This window comes from Eremomyces bilateralis (genome assembly GCF_010015585.1).
Source record: "Eremomyces bilateralis CBS 781.70 unplaced genomic scaffold P152scaffold_41, whole genome shotgun sequence".
NCBI classification, from domain to species: domain Eukaryota; kingdom Fungi; phylum Ascomycota; class Dothideomycetes; order Eremomycetales; family Eremomycetaceae; genus Eremomyces; species Eremomyces bilateralis.
Genome location: NW_022985107.1, coordinates 98,684 through 116,575, shown reverse-complemented (window position 1 = coordinate 116,575; position 17,892 = coordinate 98,684). Strand labels below are relative to the sequence as shown.

The 17,892-nt window shown below is 53.3% G+C and overlaps 8 protein-coding genes across 8 annotated transcripts; 2 read left to right on the top strand and 6 right to left on the bottom strand.

Moving 5' to 3' along the window:
* Window positions 1-652: 652 nt before the first annotated feature.
* On the bottom strand, window positions 653-2,615 carry P152DRAFT_462838 (uncharacterized protein). The gene is made up of 4 exons (XM_033680425.1): window positions 2,375-2,615; window positions 1,586-2,322; window positions 1,005-1,536; window positions 653-941 (listed from the first exon to the last, which is right to left on the bottom strand). Exons 1-4 carry the CDS (start codon window positions 2,418-2,420, stop codon window positions 892-894), a joined length of 1,365 nt encoding a protein of 454 aa, XP_033529815.1. The 5' UTR covers window positions 2,421-2,615; the 3' UTR covers window positions 653-891.
* Window positions 2,616-2,740: 125 nt separating this feature from the next.
* P152DRAFT_462837 (uncharacterized protein) lies at window positions 2,741-3,106 on the bottom strand. Its single transcript, XM_033680424.1, has one exon. It carries the CDS (start codon window positions 3,091-3,093, stop codon window positions 2,797-2,799), a length of 297 nt encoding a protein of 98 aa, XP_033529814.1. The 5' UTR covers window positions 3,094-3,106; the 3' UTR covers window positions 2,741-2,796.
* Window positions 3,107-4,329: 1,223 nt separating this feature from the next.
* Window positions 4,330-5,793, bottom strand: P152DRAFT_462836 (NAD(P)-binding protein). The gene is made up of 2 exons (XM_033680423.1): window positions 4,948-5,793; window positions 4,330-4,902 (listed from the first exon to the last, which is right to left on the bottom strand). Exons 1-2 carry the CDS (start codon window positions 5,737-5,739, stop codon window positions 4,603-4,605), a joined length of 1,092 nt encoding a protein of 363 aa, XP_033529813.1. The 5' UTR covers window positions 5,740-5,793; the 3' UTR covers window positions 4,330-4,602.
* A 250-nt stretch (window positions 5,794-6,043) lies between these two features.
* Window positions 6,044-8,142, bottom strand: P152DRAFT_254874 (uncharacterized protein). The gene has a single exon (XM_033674733.1). It carries the CDS (start codon window positions 7,962-7,964, stop codon window positions 6,186-6,188), a length of 1,779 nt encoding a protein of 592 aa, XP_033529812.1. The 5' UTR covers window positions 7,965-8,142; the 3' UTR covers window positions 6,044-6,185.
* A 1,342-nt stretch (window positions 8,143-9,484) lies between these two features.
* Window positions 9,485-10,040, bottom strand: P152DRAFT_444403 (uncharacterized protein; the record flags this gene model as incomplete). Its single annotated transcript, XM_033677805.1, has 2 exons — window positions 9,973-10,040; window positions 9,485-9,940 (listed from the first exon to the last, which is right to left on the bottom strand). The coding sequence occupies exons 1-2, from the start codon at window positions 10,024-10,026 to the stop codon at window positions 9,485-9,487; spliced, it is 510 nt and encodes a 169-aa protein (XP_033529811.1). The 5' UTR covers window positions 10,027-10,040.
* Window positions 10,041-11,211: 1,171 nt separating this feature from the next.
* Window positions 11,212-12,905, bottom strand: P152DRAFT_406047 (major facilitator superfamily protein; the record flags this gene model as incomplete). Its single annotated transcript, XM_033676850.1, has 3 exons — window positions 11,212-11,543; window positions 11,593-12,591; window positions 12,641-12,905. 3 exons carry the CDS (start codon window positions 12,903-12,905, stop codon window positions 11,212-11,214), a joined length of 1,596 nt encoding a protein of 531 aa, XP_033529810.1.
* A 917-nt stretch (window positions 12,906-13,822) lies between these two features.
* Window positions 13,823-15,464, top strand: P152DRAFT_462832 (uncharacterized protein). The gene is made up of 3 exons (XM_033680422.1): window positions 13,823-14,400; window positions 14,451-14,561; window positions 14,608-15,464. The coding sequence occupies exons 1-3, from the start codon at window positions 14,184-14,186 to the stop codon at window positions 15,072-15,074; spliced, it is 795 nt and encodes a 264-aa protein (XP_033529809.1). The 5' UTR covers window positions 13,823-14,183; the 3' UTR covers window positions 15,075-15,464.
* A 788-nt stretch (window positions 15,465-16,252) lies between these two features.
* On the top strand, window positions 16,253-17,892 carry P152DRAFT_462830 (palmitoyl-protein thioesterase 1 precursor). Its single transcript, XM_033680421.1, has one exon. It carries the CDS (start codon window positions 16,588-16,590, stop codon window positions 17,569-17,571), a length of 984 nt encoding a protein of 327 aa, XP_033529808.1. The 5' UTR covers window positions 16,253-16,587; the 3' UTR covers window positions 17,572-17,892.

Here is a 17,892-nt window from a genome sequence, read left to right as displayed (position 1 = left end):
TGATCAACCATCTGTATCTAGACATCCCCAACTAGTTAGGCTCCATAGAAATCAATCAATATAATCAGTCTTCTACTTTTGTCGTCTTCACAACACAACCCCAGTCATTCAGTCTCACATCCCTTTGAAGGATACTGGACCGGTGTTCGTGATTTTGTGGAGACCCTTAAACCGTAATTCGTGACAATTCAAATGCTCACTGGTGTGGTTATTGGCCCAGATGATCGTGCATCGATCACAACGGATCTGAACAATAATACGCCTCAATGGGCTTTGAGAATGTCGCCGGTCCTCGGAGAAAAACAAACTGATCCCATGCTTGGCATTCCAGTCGATGTAGCCGATGTAGCGAGAGCGCACGTCGAGGCCATCAAGTCGTCTATTCCGGGGAACATTGATTATACTCTTTCTGCCGAGTCGCCGGAAGGTATAGAGTGGGATTCCAATTTCCATGAATGAAGTGGCTAAGAAATATTTCCCGGACCGAGTGGGAAGCAAAGAGTTGTCACTGTGACAGTCTTGGGCTTCGCCCAGTCTGTGTGTTGTGGCCTTGCGGCCTAAGGCAGAAGGGATGGGTAGGCCGTTTGCCTACAGATGTAAATAGCAGATCGCAGTGAGAGAGATCTTCTCCTTCTCTCTTTAGCAATTCAACAGCGTTACCAGCTTACCAAATCCTTCGTGGTTTGGGCCCATGACAGTCACTAGGTGGAACATTGCCAACGATGAAGTGGAGAGTCGATTCTTGAGACACCGATAAGGCTTTGGTTGGAAGTTTGCGACATTTGAGGGTACGATGAAGGCTATCATTGGGCAATACCTTGACCTTGTTGATATAGAGACAAAGATGAGTGGGAGGTGGATATGTTTTCGACCAAAATGTTCCGTAATGCCTTAAGGCAGATGCTCAACTTCAAATATGGGTTCTCTATCAGTAGCATTGACTACAACCAGCCGGCATTAGTTTGGTTCCCAAGCTGTCATGAGATCGAGGAAAGTTGACTTACCAATGCCCATGAACATGATACCAAATTCATCGGCGTCTTCTAACCATAGCTGAGCTCGTCCATCCAGACCCACTCCAGATTGAATGGTAAAGTACTCCCATTGCATATATTGCTTCCCATCCCATATCACTAGCCACTTCAAGTAGAGCTTTTCCCATTCCTCCTGGTTTGTTGCATGCCAAAGATACTTCGCCGCTGGCGCCGGCATTATACCCAAATCTTGACAGTCGTAGCTCGGCAAGCAATGGTAAACCGAGTAAGCCCAGTGTATCAGATACAAAGCGAATACCGCACGACGTTTGGATGAAACGCGAATCCAAGACGACCAGGTAGGACGCTCGTGAGCGTATTCTTCTGGTAAGGTAAGACCAGTGCCGATGGTGTGGTAGACAATGTTCCTGAGATCACGGAACAGGGACTCGGGGAGCAACGAGACAGAGCGTTGGGATTTGGTAGGAAAGAGCAAAAGAATGGTGTAAATGACGAGGGCTTGGATAGCTGGGACGAGAGTGTCTTCCGTAAGGGATTGATACTAATATGTCAGGTTAGAACAATCGGACATGGAAACGGAGCAACTTTACTGTATCGATCAGAGTTTGCATTTCTTTTTTAACAGCTTCTAGTACCATGGAGCTTGTTCCAGGACACTGTCCATCCCACATCTTGGTCAAGGTATAGCATCTGGCTAAAGATGCTGGCATAAGACGTTCGGATGTCACTGTATCGTGGATAATTGGCGGGGCGAAGATGCCCTTCGCTATCATACGTGGCCATGTTCGCAGACAACGAAACAAGGTATGCATGCTGTGGGTGGCCAGAACTGGCGTGGTCGCCGTCGATGGAATCAAGGCGAGATCCGGCTGGGAAGTTGGGTCTGGGATGGAAGTACCGGTTATCCACGACACATAGAAATCATCGAAGTCGTGCATTGTTCCCCGCACAACATCAAACGTGTTGGATATGTTATTGTCGGATGCTCTTTGCGTCGGCGTTCTGGAATTAGCGGATAGCAAAGCATCGTCCGACAATTGATCCAGAGGAGTGGCTTGAGTGGAAGCATCCAAACCCACTACATCCGTCCTCGCTATTGGGGGTCTATAGTGGGGAGCGTCACGGGGGTCCGAGGAGTTGTTAGAGCTTGCATCGTCGGAACCGGGGTATTGGCAGGTGAGGCTTCTCAGCGAACAACGACTGCATGTTGGTTTCCGTAAATCACATTTCGTTTTCGAATCCGAACATTTCTGACAGGATTTCTGGCGAATAACGACTGACCCTTTCTCGCATTTCCTGTTTCTGATGTGTCGAACCAGGGATGACGCTGCCGAGTTGGATTAAATCCTTACGACCGAAGAGTGTAGCCGACTACTTACTTTTGCTGAAGTACTTTTCGCATCGAGAGCATCTAGGTTTCTCCATGGCTTCTTGAGTAGATTACATCAATCAGTTTGGAGTACGTAGGAAGTGGTCTTGCCTCATGAATAGCTAATTCGGAGTGAACGGGCGATCTGTAACAGCGTCTAAAATTTGCACTCGGAGTTCCGGGTTGACTGAAGATTTTGTTCAGAAGCCAACCTCTGCTGAGTAATAATGTTGACGTATTCTCATCAATGGTTGTCGCAGGCCAAGGCATGAGCTCTAGGAGTCCAAGGCTACAAACTGCATTAATAATCTTGCCGTGACTCTCGTATATCTGTAGGGCCGGGGGACCAGGCATTCAGCTAGAAAAAACAACTTACACACAACTTACACACAACACACAATAAAACAACTTCGCTGCTGGAACAACAGCACCTCACCCCAACCATTTTAGCACATCACGTGCGACAATGGTCCATTCTGTTGTATTTATCTTGCTTACATCAAATCGGTCTGAGCAGAGTGAGATCCTATTGAGGCAAGAAATTTCTGCATGTTCCCCTGACAAGCAGGATGTGTGAGGATTCACGAACCCAGAGTCTGTAGTCTGTACAGCCGTAGAACGCATGGAAGTCCCTTGCTCATTGACCGAAGCTCGAATTGGAATGACTGGGGTGGGAACACGATTCCGGCAATATGATGCGGACCGGTACTTGGTGGCGAGCGACTCCATATGTATTATGTAGTAGAGTATTAATATGAACTCAATCTTTACCGTTTTTCGAAGCCTAAACATCAGTTGGATAGTTAGGGGATAACTCAACTTACTTATGTCCGGTAGTCCGTTGCCGAACTCTCGGAGCTGGTCCAGTTTTGTCCACAGTTCAGGGCATATTAGTTTCCTGGCCGATCTTGAGCCATGCTGTACAATTCTCTCCACTCAGAGCTTCCGGGTCGCTTGTTGGGGAACGATGTAAGGACGTGATCCGTTTTGGCTGTCGAAAATGAACGACGTTGGAGCTTGAAAAGGATAGTCTGGGCTTTGGCAGTGTTCTTTGCGTTCGCGGACGCCGATTCCATAGATGTAGGACACGCGGATGTCGTTTGATCGCCCCCAAAAAGTAAGCTCGACTAAGTTAAATAGTTATAGTAATTTACATAGTACAGCTGAGGAGCCGCAGATGTGAAGGAGAGAACCGGCCTCAAATTCTCAAATTCCCGGCAAGAGAGCCCAAAGTTCTGGAGCGATCGTTCCATGCGGATTGCGGCCGTCTCCTGAAGCTATGAAGCCACGCGAGCAAGCTATGTCATTGGCAGCTAAGGAGTAAGGGTCATGGAGAGAAATTTGATTCGTCCCCCAGTTTGCTACGTGGGCCTCGTATCTGCCTGCTCTGTTTTCAAGAAATCAATCATGGCCAGACTTGTGCACTTTGCACTGGAGCGACTGATTGGATGATTGCCAGTTTCAAAACGGTCTACCAGGCACAGTTGACGGAATTGAGAGTTGAGACTTAGAGATATTATCCTCGCGTGGCCAGCCAGTTCAAATCCTTCTTCGGTTTCCTAATCTCCTCCAATTGCTGCAGGAGCAACGAACATGCAGTTGGCGGCGAGTTTATTTATCAATCATTAGCAGGAACTGAGACCAGGCCCTCGACTTCTTGGTCGACGTCCACATGCGCAGTCCATCTCTATTCGTCTCAATTCCTCCATCACTGATGTTTCCAGGATGCTATGCACCTGGACCGGAAGAGACACGGTATATCGGCCGTGAGGGATACCCTCTCGCGGATTGCCTTGCATTTTGCATCTTGTTTTCAGGCGTGGAACACTTACTGTTGCAGGGATTGATTGGGGATTCGAGCAATCAAAGATTTACTGATCGCAGCAGTTCTGGGCATCATTGACTGCTAGAGATATCAAATGGATTCATATCATCCATGGAGGGAGGAGCTGATCACTTATGAGTGGATGAATTAGGTCGTCCTGGCGGACTGGCTTTCGTGCTGTCCAACACCCCTTCGTTTCATTGCGAAGTCTAAAACGTATGCCGAATGCATGCTCGTATGTCTCGCGCCTCTACCGAACATCTCCTATCCAATCACTTCCTTCCCAAGTATGTGAAAGAGAAGGCATGCTGGCTATTGTTGTGTACAGCCAAGGCAATATGGCGTTCAATCCCGATGCGCATGCGCATCGTTCACATAATCCCACTTCATCATAGAGCGGTGTATGAGGAAGGTTAGAGTTTGCTTGAGTCGCCATCCTTCACGATCTCAACCACCAACTTGCCAAATTGACTTCCCTTTTTCATGTCCTCAAATAGGCCATCAATGCCCTCCAGGTTGTCCAGGCCACCCTTGGAAACTCGAGATACCACTGGCTGCAGGCCGTGGTCTTTCACAAACTGCATCATCTCGGCAAACTCCTTGCGTGAGCCCATGGTTGAGCCTCGAACCTCAATGTTCTTGAGCACCGCCGGCATCAGGAACGGCATCTTGGGTGACACGGTCATGCCGTAGATGGAGATGACACCGCCAGCCTGATCCAGTTAGTACGGGGCGGTTCGGTGCCGATCGGAACTTACCTTGAGGAGCTTCGCTCCCTTCTCGACAATGTCGGCTCCCGCTCCATCGATGATGGCGTCCAGCACTTTCCGCTCCTTCGGAAGCATTGCCTGCAGCTTCTTGTCCCAGCCGGCCTCCTTGTAGTTCACTCCGCCCACGGCGCCCAGCTTCTTCGCCTTTTCGATCTTCTCTTCGCTTCCGCTGGTGACATAGACTCGGCAGCCTTTGGCGACGGCGAAGAGTAGCGCCATGATGGCGACCCCTCCACCAATGCCAGTCACGAGGATGTTGCGTCCCTCCATTGCGTTTCCGCTCTTGGTGACCACCGCTCGCCAGGCTGTGAGGCCTGTCAATGGTAGGGCGGCGGCCTCGTGGTCGCTCAGATGCGGTGGAATTTCCTCGACTTCGCCGTGTCGCACCGTAGCCACCTCGGCCAACGTCCCGACCGGGTTCATGCGTGTCCCACCAAGGATGGCATATCCCGAGGGGTCCTCGGGGCCGTCCGGATGCGACTCCCAACCCGTGCCGGGGTTCAAGACGACGCGTTTGTGGAGCCATCGCTTCGCCTCGGGGTTGGAACCGGTCGCGACGACGACGCCGGAGCCATCGGCGAGCAGCGGGACGCCGAAGGCGATGCCCGGGTACAGATGCTGGCGGAGGAAGAGATCTCGATGGTTCAACGCCGCGGCATGAAGGCGAACGACGACCTCATCGGGTTTGGGCGCGGGAGACGGGAGCGTGATACGCTCCAATGGATAGTAGACCTTTCCTGGCTTCCCTTCGATCTTGCGGATGACAATGGCGGACGGCATGGTTGAGTAGTGGATGGAATCAATGCGCTCGAGCTCAACCGAAATCGTCAATACGTAGGATCTTGTAGGACGACATCTCTATCATCGCGGCTCAACGACGGAGTTGGTGACAACACGGAATGCGGAACACAACCGAGGTGTTCAGTCGGATACGGATGATGTTCGGGCAATCGGTGATGTCACCATCCTTGGCCGATTCCCGGATTCCGGCCCCTGACGGCTGACCAGTCATCGGATTCGAGCCGAAGGGACGAACCCTCCATGCCAGGACAGCATCGACCATGAGGACCGAGAGCGTTCCAAATCAGCGTGAGATGGGAGGATGGCAATGCATATATACTTGATTCATCGACAAGGGTATCTATCAGAACAATAATCGCCAACCTAAACGATGCACCTAAATACCGTCATGCTGATTACACAGGATCCAACCCCTAACAACCGTATCAATGAGGCCGGGACATCCCATATCCGTGAAGTCTGGTGAGAAACTCCTCGCCCCGTCCCAAGCGGTTCATCCGCTCCTTTGCCTCTGCTCGGGCATATGTCTCCTCGAACTTGGCCTGTACCTCCGCCTGCGTCTTCGCACGGTCCTCCGCGCTCATATCGTGGATTCTTCCGGGCGGTTGCGCCGTAAATGTGTCGTTCTGTGGAAGTTTTCTGCTCCTAGCGTGCAGACCTTGTAGCCCGTCGACCTTGTCGAGGTGGTCCGATTCCAGGTGGCCGAATTGTTTGAACCGCGGCGACCAAGCGACGGAATGACGTGTATCTTTGGTTTCCGAGGCAAGGGCGCCGAACGGCTGGCCTTGGTTGGTTGGCCGAGCGTTCGGCCGGACTGTTGGACGGTAGGCACTCCACCTCGGCTCCGGAACCTGTGTTTCGCATCGCAAGCTCTCTTTCCCATCCGGGACACGGTTCGCGAACACGACTCGAATGTCTCCGTACAGCCAATGTCGTTTCGGTGCCGTGCAGCAGATGTTCAAGTGCACCAGGTAACGCAGCGGGGCTCTCGACGCCGACTGTGTGGCGTTCATCCCGCCCATTCCAGGCTCCCAGGCTTCCGTGCTCTCCACGAAGCTTCGTTGACGGACAAAAGTCTTGGTCCCAACCGGCATGTCCGAGACATCGTATGGGACCCGGAAAAGCTTGACGGCGGTCTTGTGGGGATTTTTGATGATGATTTGAAGATGGCCCTGAGGGGGAATCCGGTATCCACCAACGGGCGTTGTGATGGGGCCCACGGTTTCGCCCGGTCGCTGCGCACCGCTGGCTCGGATCGACCGCGGCACAGGCGAGCCGGATCGGGAGCGCGGTTCGAGCGGGGCCCTATCACCGCCTCCTTGGCGACCGGTGGGTGCTAGCGGACTGGAGTCCTTCGCCTCCGCATCGCATCGTAGCCGTCTCAGTCGCTTCTGTTTCCTCGCACGTCGCTCCTCTGGCGAGCGGCGCCGCTTCGATCGCTCCGATGCCGTGCCCTCGAGGTCGATCAGGCCGACATATGGGCTCGGCTGACTATCCGCGATCCGGGTACCGCCATTGTAACTGTAGAATACGGCAGGAAATCCCACCATCACGTGTGGTGGGCATTGTAAGCTGGGTTTGCATTCCCCACGCCCCAAGACGCCGATTTGAGCGACGAAGTTCAATGGTCGTGAGGGAGTGGTGGACATGCGACCCCGCAAAATGGACTCCTCGTACGAGCCGACCAGGGGGGCATGGTGCAAAGGGGGACTGTCCGACGATAACGACGGACGACGAGAGCTCGGAGTTTGGGGGATGAAGCGGGAAATATGCTGCAAACTCGATCGGTAGGATTGAGATGGGTGGGTCGGATCGTTCCGATCAGACACGTTGAGAGGCGATGATGAGAACAATCCCCTGAAAGCGAAAGGAGATAGCGTATGGCGGCGGGAGGCGGCCTCAACATCGGAGCGTGACCCGTCGGAGGTGGACTGTTTGGCTAGTGGACTTGTCGGTGGCATGAAGAGCAAGCTGGTGGTCGAGGCATTGGAAACGGCTCGGGAGCGTACCGGACGCTTCTCGTACACGATGGGATCGGCCTTTGCGGGCAACCGTGGTGTCCCATCGCCACTCCCCGGGCGTGAAGCCAAGGGCTCCGGGTTGTCCGAGGGCGTATCGGCAGGGGATCGGTCACGAAAATCTCCCGAATGAAAAGCAGAACGAGGCCGTTGTATCTCCAGTCCTGCCGCGTGGTTGCTCGTCATCGGGTCAGGGCTGGCATCGGGGGTCTGGATACCTGGTTGGAAGGGCGGCAGCAGACGTGGGCTCGGTGGACGTCTCGAGGGCGATCCCAGCGACGGGGTTCTCGACCGTGTCTATATTTCGATTCAGCAGGAACTCCGACGGGCAGTCACGGCAAGCTGGCGATCCTACCTCACCGGCAGGCCATCCCGTATAATGATTTCCTTCCTTGATTCGAAGGATCAGCTGCTCCCGGGAGATGGAGGGTTGTAATAAGCCGAACTCCGGGGAGGCTTCGACACGTCGTCCTGGTTCATGGTCCCGGCGTTGCTCAGGAGAGCGAACGTCGGCCGGGTGGTCGAAGGGCGGGCGGGAGGAGTCATCTTTGAGGATGGGCATCGTGGTATCGTGGCCTTCGCCGTTCAATCATCCGGGGCAATTGTCGACTCTCGGCTCGGACACGGGGACCAAGGATTCTTTGAGACTCGACGGAAGCATCTAGGGGACCGTTTCCTTCTCGGGCAGGCGTTCGTCGAATGTATGAGTCGGGCAGGTAAGATGAGTGGTGTGGGGGGCATGGCGAAGCATAGAATGGAGTGATGCCGTCATGCCCTTGATTGGTCAAGACGTGGTGGCCCATGACTGAAGGCAGGTTGGTTCCTGAGGCATGAACGGTGCCACTGAGGCTGGAGAGATGTGGCGAGGAAGATAAAGAAACCGAATGGAAATTGGAACCATGCCTTGTTCTGTCCAGTCCTGATGCAGCGAGTAAGTTACAGCAAGGTGCTCCAGTCTCCAGGATATGATACTTGTATGATGATGATTTCTGCATGTGGTGCTGATTGCTGAGGCGGCTGAACACACAGGCTGATTAGATGATTAGGTAATACATGGATTGTGGCGCATATCACGTGATTGCTGCGCCACCGTCGCCAGTCTGGTACTGCACCGAAAGACGATACCAGACAATACATACCAGAATTAGGCAGCAGCAGAGACCCCAGGTATGAAAGTCTCGGCTGCCAGAGAGTGGGTTTGCTGAAGACAAGCAGATCAAAACCCGCCATAGGGATAAATAACACCTCGACCGGAATCAATTCCACATTCCCGTGTATCCCACCGGTCATCGATTGTATACATACAGAAATTGTGAGCGACTAGTTGTGGTGAATGACATGATAAGTGTCCCGTGGACGACGAGTCCATTCCCCTCCTGTGTCGTGTCTACCTAGCATATTCTTCGACAAAGTCATGACATGCGCCTCGACACGATGCTTGTCTGGCTATGGGCGCTCCCACGTCGCATCGCACCGAAAGGGTTGATCGGCTAGAACATGCGTGGACGATGAGAGCCATCCCGGAAGCCGCCCGTTACACAGCCTGTGGCTTCCGTCACACTCAATAAGTCTGGCACGGCCACGAGGCGGTGGTCGCGGCGGGTCCACTGGCTCGCCGCGCAGCGTGTTACCAAGCGCGAGATCTTGTAGAAAATGCCCATGAGACGGCTGGACAACGGAATGGAGTCTGAGAGACGTCTGTCCTTTCATCCGCTGTTCATTAGCCGCCTTGCCTTTTCCAGCAATAACGGCGCCTCCTTCCCGAGTTTCTTCTGTCGACGATCGACGCTATGGATGCCACCGCGTGCTTTCAGCATGGCTTTCTGGTGGCGAGCACGATCTTGCAACTTCTTCTGTTTCTCCTGTTCGCGATCCTTGCGAGACATGGCCGGTGGTTCAGCAACTGAGTTCGGCTCCTTCGCGCGCTGAGAGGGCCCAGATGACCCATCCAGCAATCGCTGTCGGTCTGGATGTAAGGGGGCCGGATCAATCTCGTGTCCGCTCCCCGGCGATGGCTCGGGAGAATACGACGGAATAGTCGGAGGTTGTGGCTCGGCATTTGCCTGGGACTTGAAGAACTGTCGTTTGATCTTGGATCGTTCGATCAACTTCCGTTTTATGGCTTGAACTGTGAAACGGTTAGCAACGATGCGTGGACGGAACTCGATCATCTCTTGCCTTTCCGTTTGTGGACTCCATCGGGTAGATTGTCGGGCCCGACCTTGAAACCTGCTCGACGGTGTGACATTGGAGATATCACGATTTGAATCCACGACTTGAGTTGTCGATTCGAAAGGTGGACGACTTATTGAATGAAAGTTTAAACTCCGCCCTCCACGATGACAAGCAGCGGATTTTCCACACCAGCCGGCTAAATCCCGGCTGCAAGGTGAGGTGAATATCGCCCGCGTCATGTCCATGTCCCTCTCTTCCTCGCTTCTCTTTCCTGTCTATTGTCGTCAGCTACAGGTAGTAATTATGCAATCGTGCCGGAAGTATCCTGATTATGCGTTTAGACATGCAGATACGTGGCGCGCTCGCGTCCTGCTTGGTTTTCATTTAGCAACTTCCCGACCTGACCAACAAGCCCGATGATCAATGTCCAACGAGAACTTGTCACTCACTGAAGCTATTCAAATATTGGTTTCTTGTCATCAATTGAGTCAACTACTCTACGTTCAGTCACCAGTACAAGTTCGCTTTCTTTCTTTGCCCGTTATCTGGATTATGACTCCGGCATCTCTCAGGTCTACTCGTCTAAAATTGGGGAGAGACGGAATATCCGATCACATTCTGCCTATCCTCTGAATACTACTTGACACTCTAGAGCAAATTGACTAGGCATTGCTTCTCTTCCTGTTCATGATTGCGTCGTTAGTGCACAGCTCTCAACCTTATCCAGATGTTCATACGCTGGCACAACACTTCAACCGCAGCAGGCTGCACATTCCAACCATACGGACATTGGGGTCATTCATGTCGCCTGGTGCGTCTCATGGATCTTCTTCGGGCTCTTCTACTGGACTCTCCAGAATCATCTGGAACTCACCCAGTTTGCTTTTGGAACCACCTCATTAATCGCAACTTTCGACGGGCTCTCAGGTACGTGGGACTTGCAAGAATATTCTGGCTTCCATGGAATTGTTGGATTTTGGCAGAATGACATACTGGATAAGCCGTTTTCCTGACCTTGCATTCGAATGTAACTTGGACGCCATGTGAAGGGAATCTGAATAATCTATTCGTTTAAGACTAGTTAGTCTTCGTGATGTACAAGTTCTAGCTCTTCTCATCACGTGTTCGATTCGTTGCAAGTCTAACGGGTATAATCGGTTATGAACAAGAAATGGGACGAGCGCCATATGCGAGGAGCACCCGGAGCAAATTGACCCCAGCTTTCCCGCGGTTGGTCCCCACGCCGCATGCAGTCGCCTTAGTGCGCTCCCAACGTGGTTGCAGCATACGCGTAGTATGTCTTTGCAGAATATATTCGCAGTCGCTTGCCGAAGGGGACCATTAGCAGAAACGATCCTGTGCAGGTCAATGATACCATACCGACCGCGACGAAGCATTTCAGCATCCCCTGGTTTTCGATCCAGGGTGTGATAGCATACGAAAACCCAAATCCGAGCGTGTTGCGGATGATGATGACGGTGACCATGGTCTCTCCGGTGAGATCTTTGAAGCAATCCGTCGCGTAGGAAAGGGCCGTCGAGCCGCCGCACACCACCCCGAACGTGAGCATTCCCGTTCCGAAAATCAACCCTGGTACGCGGTGAGCTACAATGCCATCGAGGTGGTGTGTTCGACCTACCCATGAAGTGTACGCCCTCTGCTGCACCCACACCCCACAAAATGAGGCCCCCGGTGGCGATGATGCCGGAGACGAGGAGCGTCCACAGCCGGTGTTCGGGTTCGCGGATCCCGCTGTTCCGTCGAGCGAGTCGAAGCGCCACCTTGTCGCCGACCCAGCCGGCCCACACCGATGCCAGCGACGCCCCGACGAAGGGCGAGAGATAGGCCGTCCCGACCATACTCGCACTGAAATTATACGGCGCGCCACCCAGAACTAGCGACATGGTGGCGTTGAGAACGTTGTACCACGACAGGTTCGTGCCGTACAGGAATCCCGCCCAGGTGACGTTGGGGAACTGGAAAAAGATCACCAGCGGACGCCAGGCCATGGTGAGCAGCTGCTTGTTGGAGGGGCGCTCGGGCCAAGCGACGAAGAGGTGAAGTTTCTGGAGATAGCTGCGCTCCGGGCGATACGACGGCTCCACCGTGGACACCCTGCTCGCATCACTGTTCATGGCGAGGGTGGGCTCGTCGGCACCTTTGACTTTCTCCGTGTCCGCGGGTCCACGGTCGACCGAGACCCCCTCGAAGGTCTGGCGGAAGTACATGGTTTCTTCCATGCAGAAGAACATGAGGACGGCCGTGACCGCTAGAACGATGGCTCCAAACCACATCACGGCGCTCCAACCCATCGCATCCAGGATGAAGCCGGAAAAGAACGGGGCCAGAAAATTGGCGCCGAAGAGCATGAAGGCATAAACGCCCATATAGGTGCCACGTTCGTGCGCAAAGAAGAGATCCGGGATCGTCACTTCCGGCAACGACTCGACCGGAGCCGCGCAGATGCCGATCAGGATGCGATGGGCGTACCACTCGCCGACAGACGACGAGTACGCCGTCCAGATCATGGGCCCGATGGCGAGGACACAAGAGATGATGTACACCCCGCGGCGACCGTAGACGAGAGCGATGGGCTGCCATATCAGATTACCCCACCCCAAAAACAAAAACATGAGCCCTTCATTTCGTCAGCCACGGGTCGTGGGATGTCGCCCCGAAGGTCCCACCTGTTCCGGTATTCAATTGCGCGAGCGTGATTCCGGTGTCGTCCTCGATATTCGTTAACACCGAGTACTGAACCGCCGTGGCGATCCCGATGGCGATGGTGTACAGATAGGCGGACGCGACGGCGAGGCCTTTGCGCCATGGTTTCCAATTCAAAGGATCTTGGGGGTCCGACGTGGGTTGGGGGTGAAGGACGATGGCCGCTCCGCCTTGATCGTGGCCCACCCCAACGAGCTGGATCGTCCCAGGAACCGCAGTGGTATTCATACTGGACAGGAAGCAAAAGATTTGAAGTGGGGAAATAATGGCCAAGATATGTGGCTATCAACTCACTTTATACCTCGACCCGTAACTTGAGGATGCTGCTCCACGGTAATGTTCGGGACTCCAGGGCCACGCGAGCTCGACCAACTCAGGACTCTGCATGATGATCATCGCCTACCTTCCAGGTTCTACCGCTTCACTGCTGCCAACGTCGACACCGGCGCTGAAAAATGGCACCAAATCCATTGGGCGAAGATTTGATCGTCGCTGCTCTCCACTCCTAGGTCCTGGACCGGCACCTGTGATTTCTCCCATGATCTCGGATCCTCTGTTCCTCTTCCCCATGGTGCGGTTAGCGTTGGCGGGGGAATGAGATCCAATAGGAACGACGGGATAGGCCCGATGGGATCCACATCCACAGGATCCCGTCAGCACGGGTTATGGTACGACACGCGGCGGCGAACCAAGTACCGCAGATAGATCATGGATGGGGATTGGGTGGTATGGCGTCGGCTAGATAGGTATTGAATCGGGACAGGGTGTCGATCGTTGATGACTTTCAATTACAGTTGAGCCGTTGCAGCCACAACGCTGAATGATATTGCTAGTCTAAGCGTGGGGGACAGTACTGGAGATTGTCTTCGTCGCAGGATCCGACGATATACGCAACCGGTGGGCTGATTGAAACTTGAAACCTGTATCAGTGCAGTGTACCTATTGTAATGGGGGACGAAAGAGAGTTCAAGTCACGAGGCAATTGATTGCGACTCGAGTATGACTCGTGAATTTGTTGCTGTTGTTGTATTCCGCACTCTCACTTGACTCGTGTTGAGCCATCAATCACATGATTCGCATCATCGCAATAGATCCAGGAATTAACTATTAACTATTTATTGTTATGGCCGTTATTCCCGTAATATGCAAGATGCGAATCACCCTAGCGGCCACCACCCGCCAGTCATGACGGAATGACGATCACTTCGAATCTTTGATTGCCGTCACAACATGACTCCAAACTTGTATGGCGGTATGGCCTGATTATATCCTCAGCAGTGCAGGTAATTCATGAGGTGGTGTGACTTTCGGTCGCGAATCTGAAGACACGTTCGGCCCGAGCATGCCGACAACAATAGGATGCACACCCCGAGCATGTGGAAGGCGCAGACCACCAGGATGACGGCATATCTCCTAAGTCATGGATTTCAAGGCATGCCCTCAATGGCATCGGTATCATCATTGACATGACTGCTGCATGCCTCTCTATCGCTACACTAACCAACCATGGCTCAAATCACTCCCTTTCCGTCGGCACCTGCGCCATGGAAGCTTCGATCCGAATCGTATCTGTTGATGGTACGATTACCCAAGACGTTGCCAGATGGCATATATGACCCTCTGGAAGCATCCTCCGAAGCATTCTCCGATCCAGCCCGATCAGGAAAACACCGGGGAGGTTTGGGGGCTATCCTCATCGTGCGATATACCGAGACTCCAGTCGGTGAGTCAACGTCCATTTCCACACTGGGTCAGATGCTTACGCTACACCAGGCCCATACGACGAGCTCATGATCGTGCCTGGAAGTTACCAGGTCCCGGGTCACGGCAGTAAACGAAGGATCGCCCGCATCTATGTGAACCAGAAGGAGACCACATACAATGGTATGCGCCGTGCTGGGGCTAAGGAGCGAATGGCTGACGAGACCAGGTCGCACCAACTGGAATATCCCCAAACATCTCGCCCGCTTCGCCTTCTCCGCTCCCGCGACCAAGACCGGCTCGAAACCTCCGGAGTCTTTGCATGTCGCAGTGTTTCCTCCATCGGAATCTGCAACGGAGTCGTTCTTCTCCGTGACCCTAAAGCCCTTCCGGCGCTTTCCCGCCGTACCCTTTTCGAGTCGATACCTCCCGGTCTCCATATCGCTCACCCAACCTCCCATCCCCAGTGGCGAAGCGGACTACCTTGTTGGCACGGATACCTGGGCCGAGTACGGTATTGGAAGCTCGACCGGTCGTACGCGTGGTGCTTGGGTCGAGGTTCATCCACCTGCGGATGACCAGGCAAACCGTGAGGCGACGAAATGGTGGCCCACCAGCGTGAAGCCCGTGGCGTTCGGTGTCTGGATGGAAAACGTGACCGTCGATATCGGGGAAGCGACGCGCTGGAAACCATGAGCATGGCAGACTTCCTATTCTCACTTGCGATACACCCTGGAGCCCTGGAATACCCAGTCTAACCCTTCATCTACTCACTTTTCCAATTACCCAAGGTACTGCATGTGACCTTGAGGGGTAAGGTCATAGGAAGTGGGTCAGGCCCTTGTAGAAGATCGGAGCTTTGTGTTCGTATAGTCAGTCGCTCAATCCACTCTATAATTCGGTTCCTTTATCATCCCAACCCAGAGCGGTGCATAGATGCGGTGAAGTACCGACCTAGCAACCAGTCGAAGAGAATGCCAGAAATTACTCGCCATACAGAGAGGAACGGTGGACAGATGCTTGAACTTCAGGCGTCGCTGAGTTTGACTCTTCTTTAAATCGGTTGACGAAAAAAAGCTCCCGATCCATTTGATTCAATCCCTGACACAGGGTTTCTAAAATGAATCCTTCGAATGAAATTCAGTTCTTTTAGCGTCGCTGAGTAGTTGAGCGACGGCCTCATGCCCATTCTCTGCGGCCCACGACAGCAGCGTCTGGCCATAGATCTCATCCTTTGAGTAGACGTCAACTTTCCTGATCTTGAGTAGCACCTTGACCATGGCCCCGTGTCCATTATCCGCGGCCCACGGCAGCGGTGTCCGGCCATGGGTAATCGTATAGTCGAAGACTCCCTTAGCGTCGAGGCTGAAAATAGGCTCGCAAAAATATCTTACATCTTACGTGCTTGCCGGAGCCAAAGGGGTGAAATCAAAGGAATTTCCGCTCCGAAGCACCCCTGATAATAGAAGGATGTAAGGGTCTCACTGTAGGGAATCTCCAATCGTGAGGCAAACATTGAATTGTTGCTATGAAGGAGGAATCTATCTAAGGTGTGCGAGGCGTTTATCTGTTCTGGTGTTTACAGAGCAAACCTGAACGGGCCACAAGGCCACAAGGCATCCAGGTCGATAGACCTCTGATCCATCACAAGTAATAATGGAAATTAATCGTCCAATTTAACCCAAGTTAGCGCAATGACCTTCTAGAGCAGGGCATCAACGCAAATACGCCAGCAGCAATTCAACCAATCAGAGCGCTTCTTTTGGCTCAATATCACGTGGGGTTGGATTGAGGGTCACGTGGGGTGGTGGATCGATGCGCTCCCCGAAACGAGGGCGTGTCGCCTAGGCGGAAAACCGCAGAAAACAGTGTCAGAAACCTCCGTTTTTGGAGGCCATTTCGGTAGCACACAGCGTTACTCCGTACATGGTATGGTCCGGCATCGAAATTGTGGGTATCGTGCTTGGCGCCATCCTCATGCATACATTAGTATCCGTAGTTACATAGTTACGACTTGTTGACTATTGCCCGACCCTTCTGAGTTCTATCAACATATCGTTGATGCGATACGGTATATGGAATGTTCGGGTAGCAACTGGCTTCATCTAAATATGTCCTGACACTCGACTACCATATTCCAAACCACCCGCATATGTTCTCGACGTTCCTGTCGAGCGTTTGAACCCTTTGCTAGTTCCCAGTCGCCAACATGTTCACCGCAGCGAACGCCCTTCTTTCCATCTCCGCGCTGCTTGCTTGCTTGACATTGGTCGTCGCCTCCCCGAACCCGCCATACCAGCCTCCTCTGATCGTATGGCATGGCCTAGGCGACACCTTCGACAGCGAAGGGTTGCAGTCCGTCGCAAAACTTGCCGCTGAAGTTCATCCATCGACCTATGTCCATGTCATTCGCCTCGGCGAGGACGCGTCGGCCGATCGAACCGCGACCTTCTACGGCGACCTGAACGTCCAGGTTCAGCAAGTCTGCGACGACCTCTCCCAGCACCCCAACATCTCGTCCGCCCCGGTCGTCAATGCGCTCGGATTCTCACAAGGCGGAGTCTTCCTGCGGGGATTGGCCGAGCGCTGCGGCCCTCGGATCGCCAACCTCGTGACCTTTGGCAGCCCGCACAACGGCATCGTCGACGTTCGACCGTGCAAATCGGGGGACTGGTTGTGCGAGGGTGCCATCGCGCTGTTCCGGTCTAATGTTTGGGCCGGATGGGTTCAAGGTCGCGTCGTCCCGGCGCAGTACTATCGGAACTTCGACGACGAAACCGGAAAGCCCTCGTCCGAGTACCTGGACCGGTCCAACTTCCTCGCCGATATCAACAACGAGCGGGACACGAAGAATAAGGGGTATGCGCGGAATCTCGCTGGCCTGCGTCGTTTCATCATGTACATGTTCGAGGACGATACGGTGATCATCCCGAAGCAGAGCGCGTGGTTTGCGGAGGTCAACCGTGCCACTGGCGATGTGACTCCCCTCGTTGAGAGGGATATATACCGCGACGATTGGCTGGGCTTGAAGGCAGTGGACCAGAGGGGAGGAATTGTCTTTCGGACCGTTCCTGGTGAGCACATGCATCTGAGCGACGACATCTTGGAACCGGCCTTTAAAGAGTACTTCGGTCCCATCAATTTGCGCTCGGCAGAGGCTGACACGGTCGCTTTCCATGATTGGGAGCTGTAAAATTGGCTTCTCCCCAGCTTGTTTTATTGCGGAATGCTTAAATATACACATGAAGTGAAGTCGAAACTCGGTGCTGACATTCCGTCCATAACCGTTGACTATCGTTACGGAAAGGTCCCAACACATGAAAAAGACGCTTGATCGCCACACGTTCAAAAAGATCGGGATACCCTCTCATCTAGTGGAATCATAGCTTGGGGAGACCGATCATGTCCAACAAAACGCCGGATCCATGCAGTTGAATCGCTGGTGGTCGCTTAAACATTGGTATGCGCCGCTATAATTTAGTCCAGTGCACCGCCAGTCCGAAAGGAGAGTACT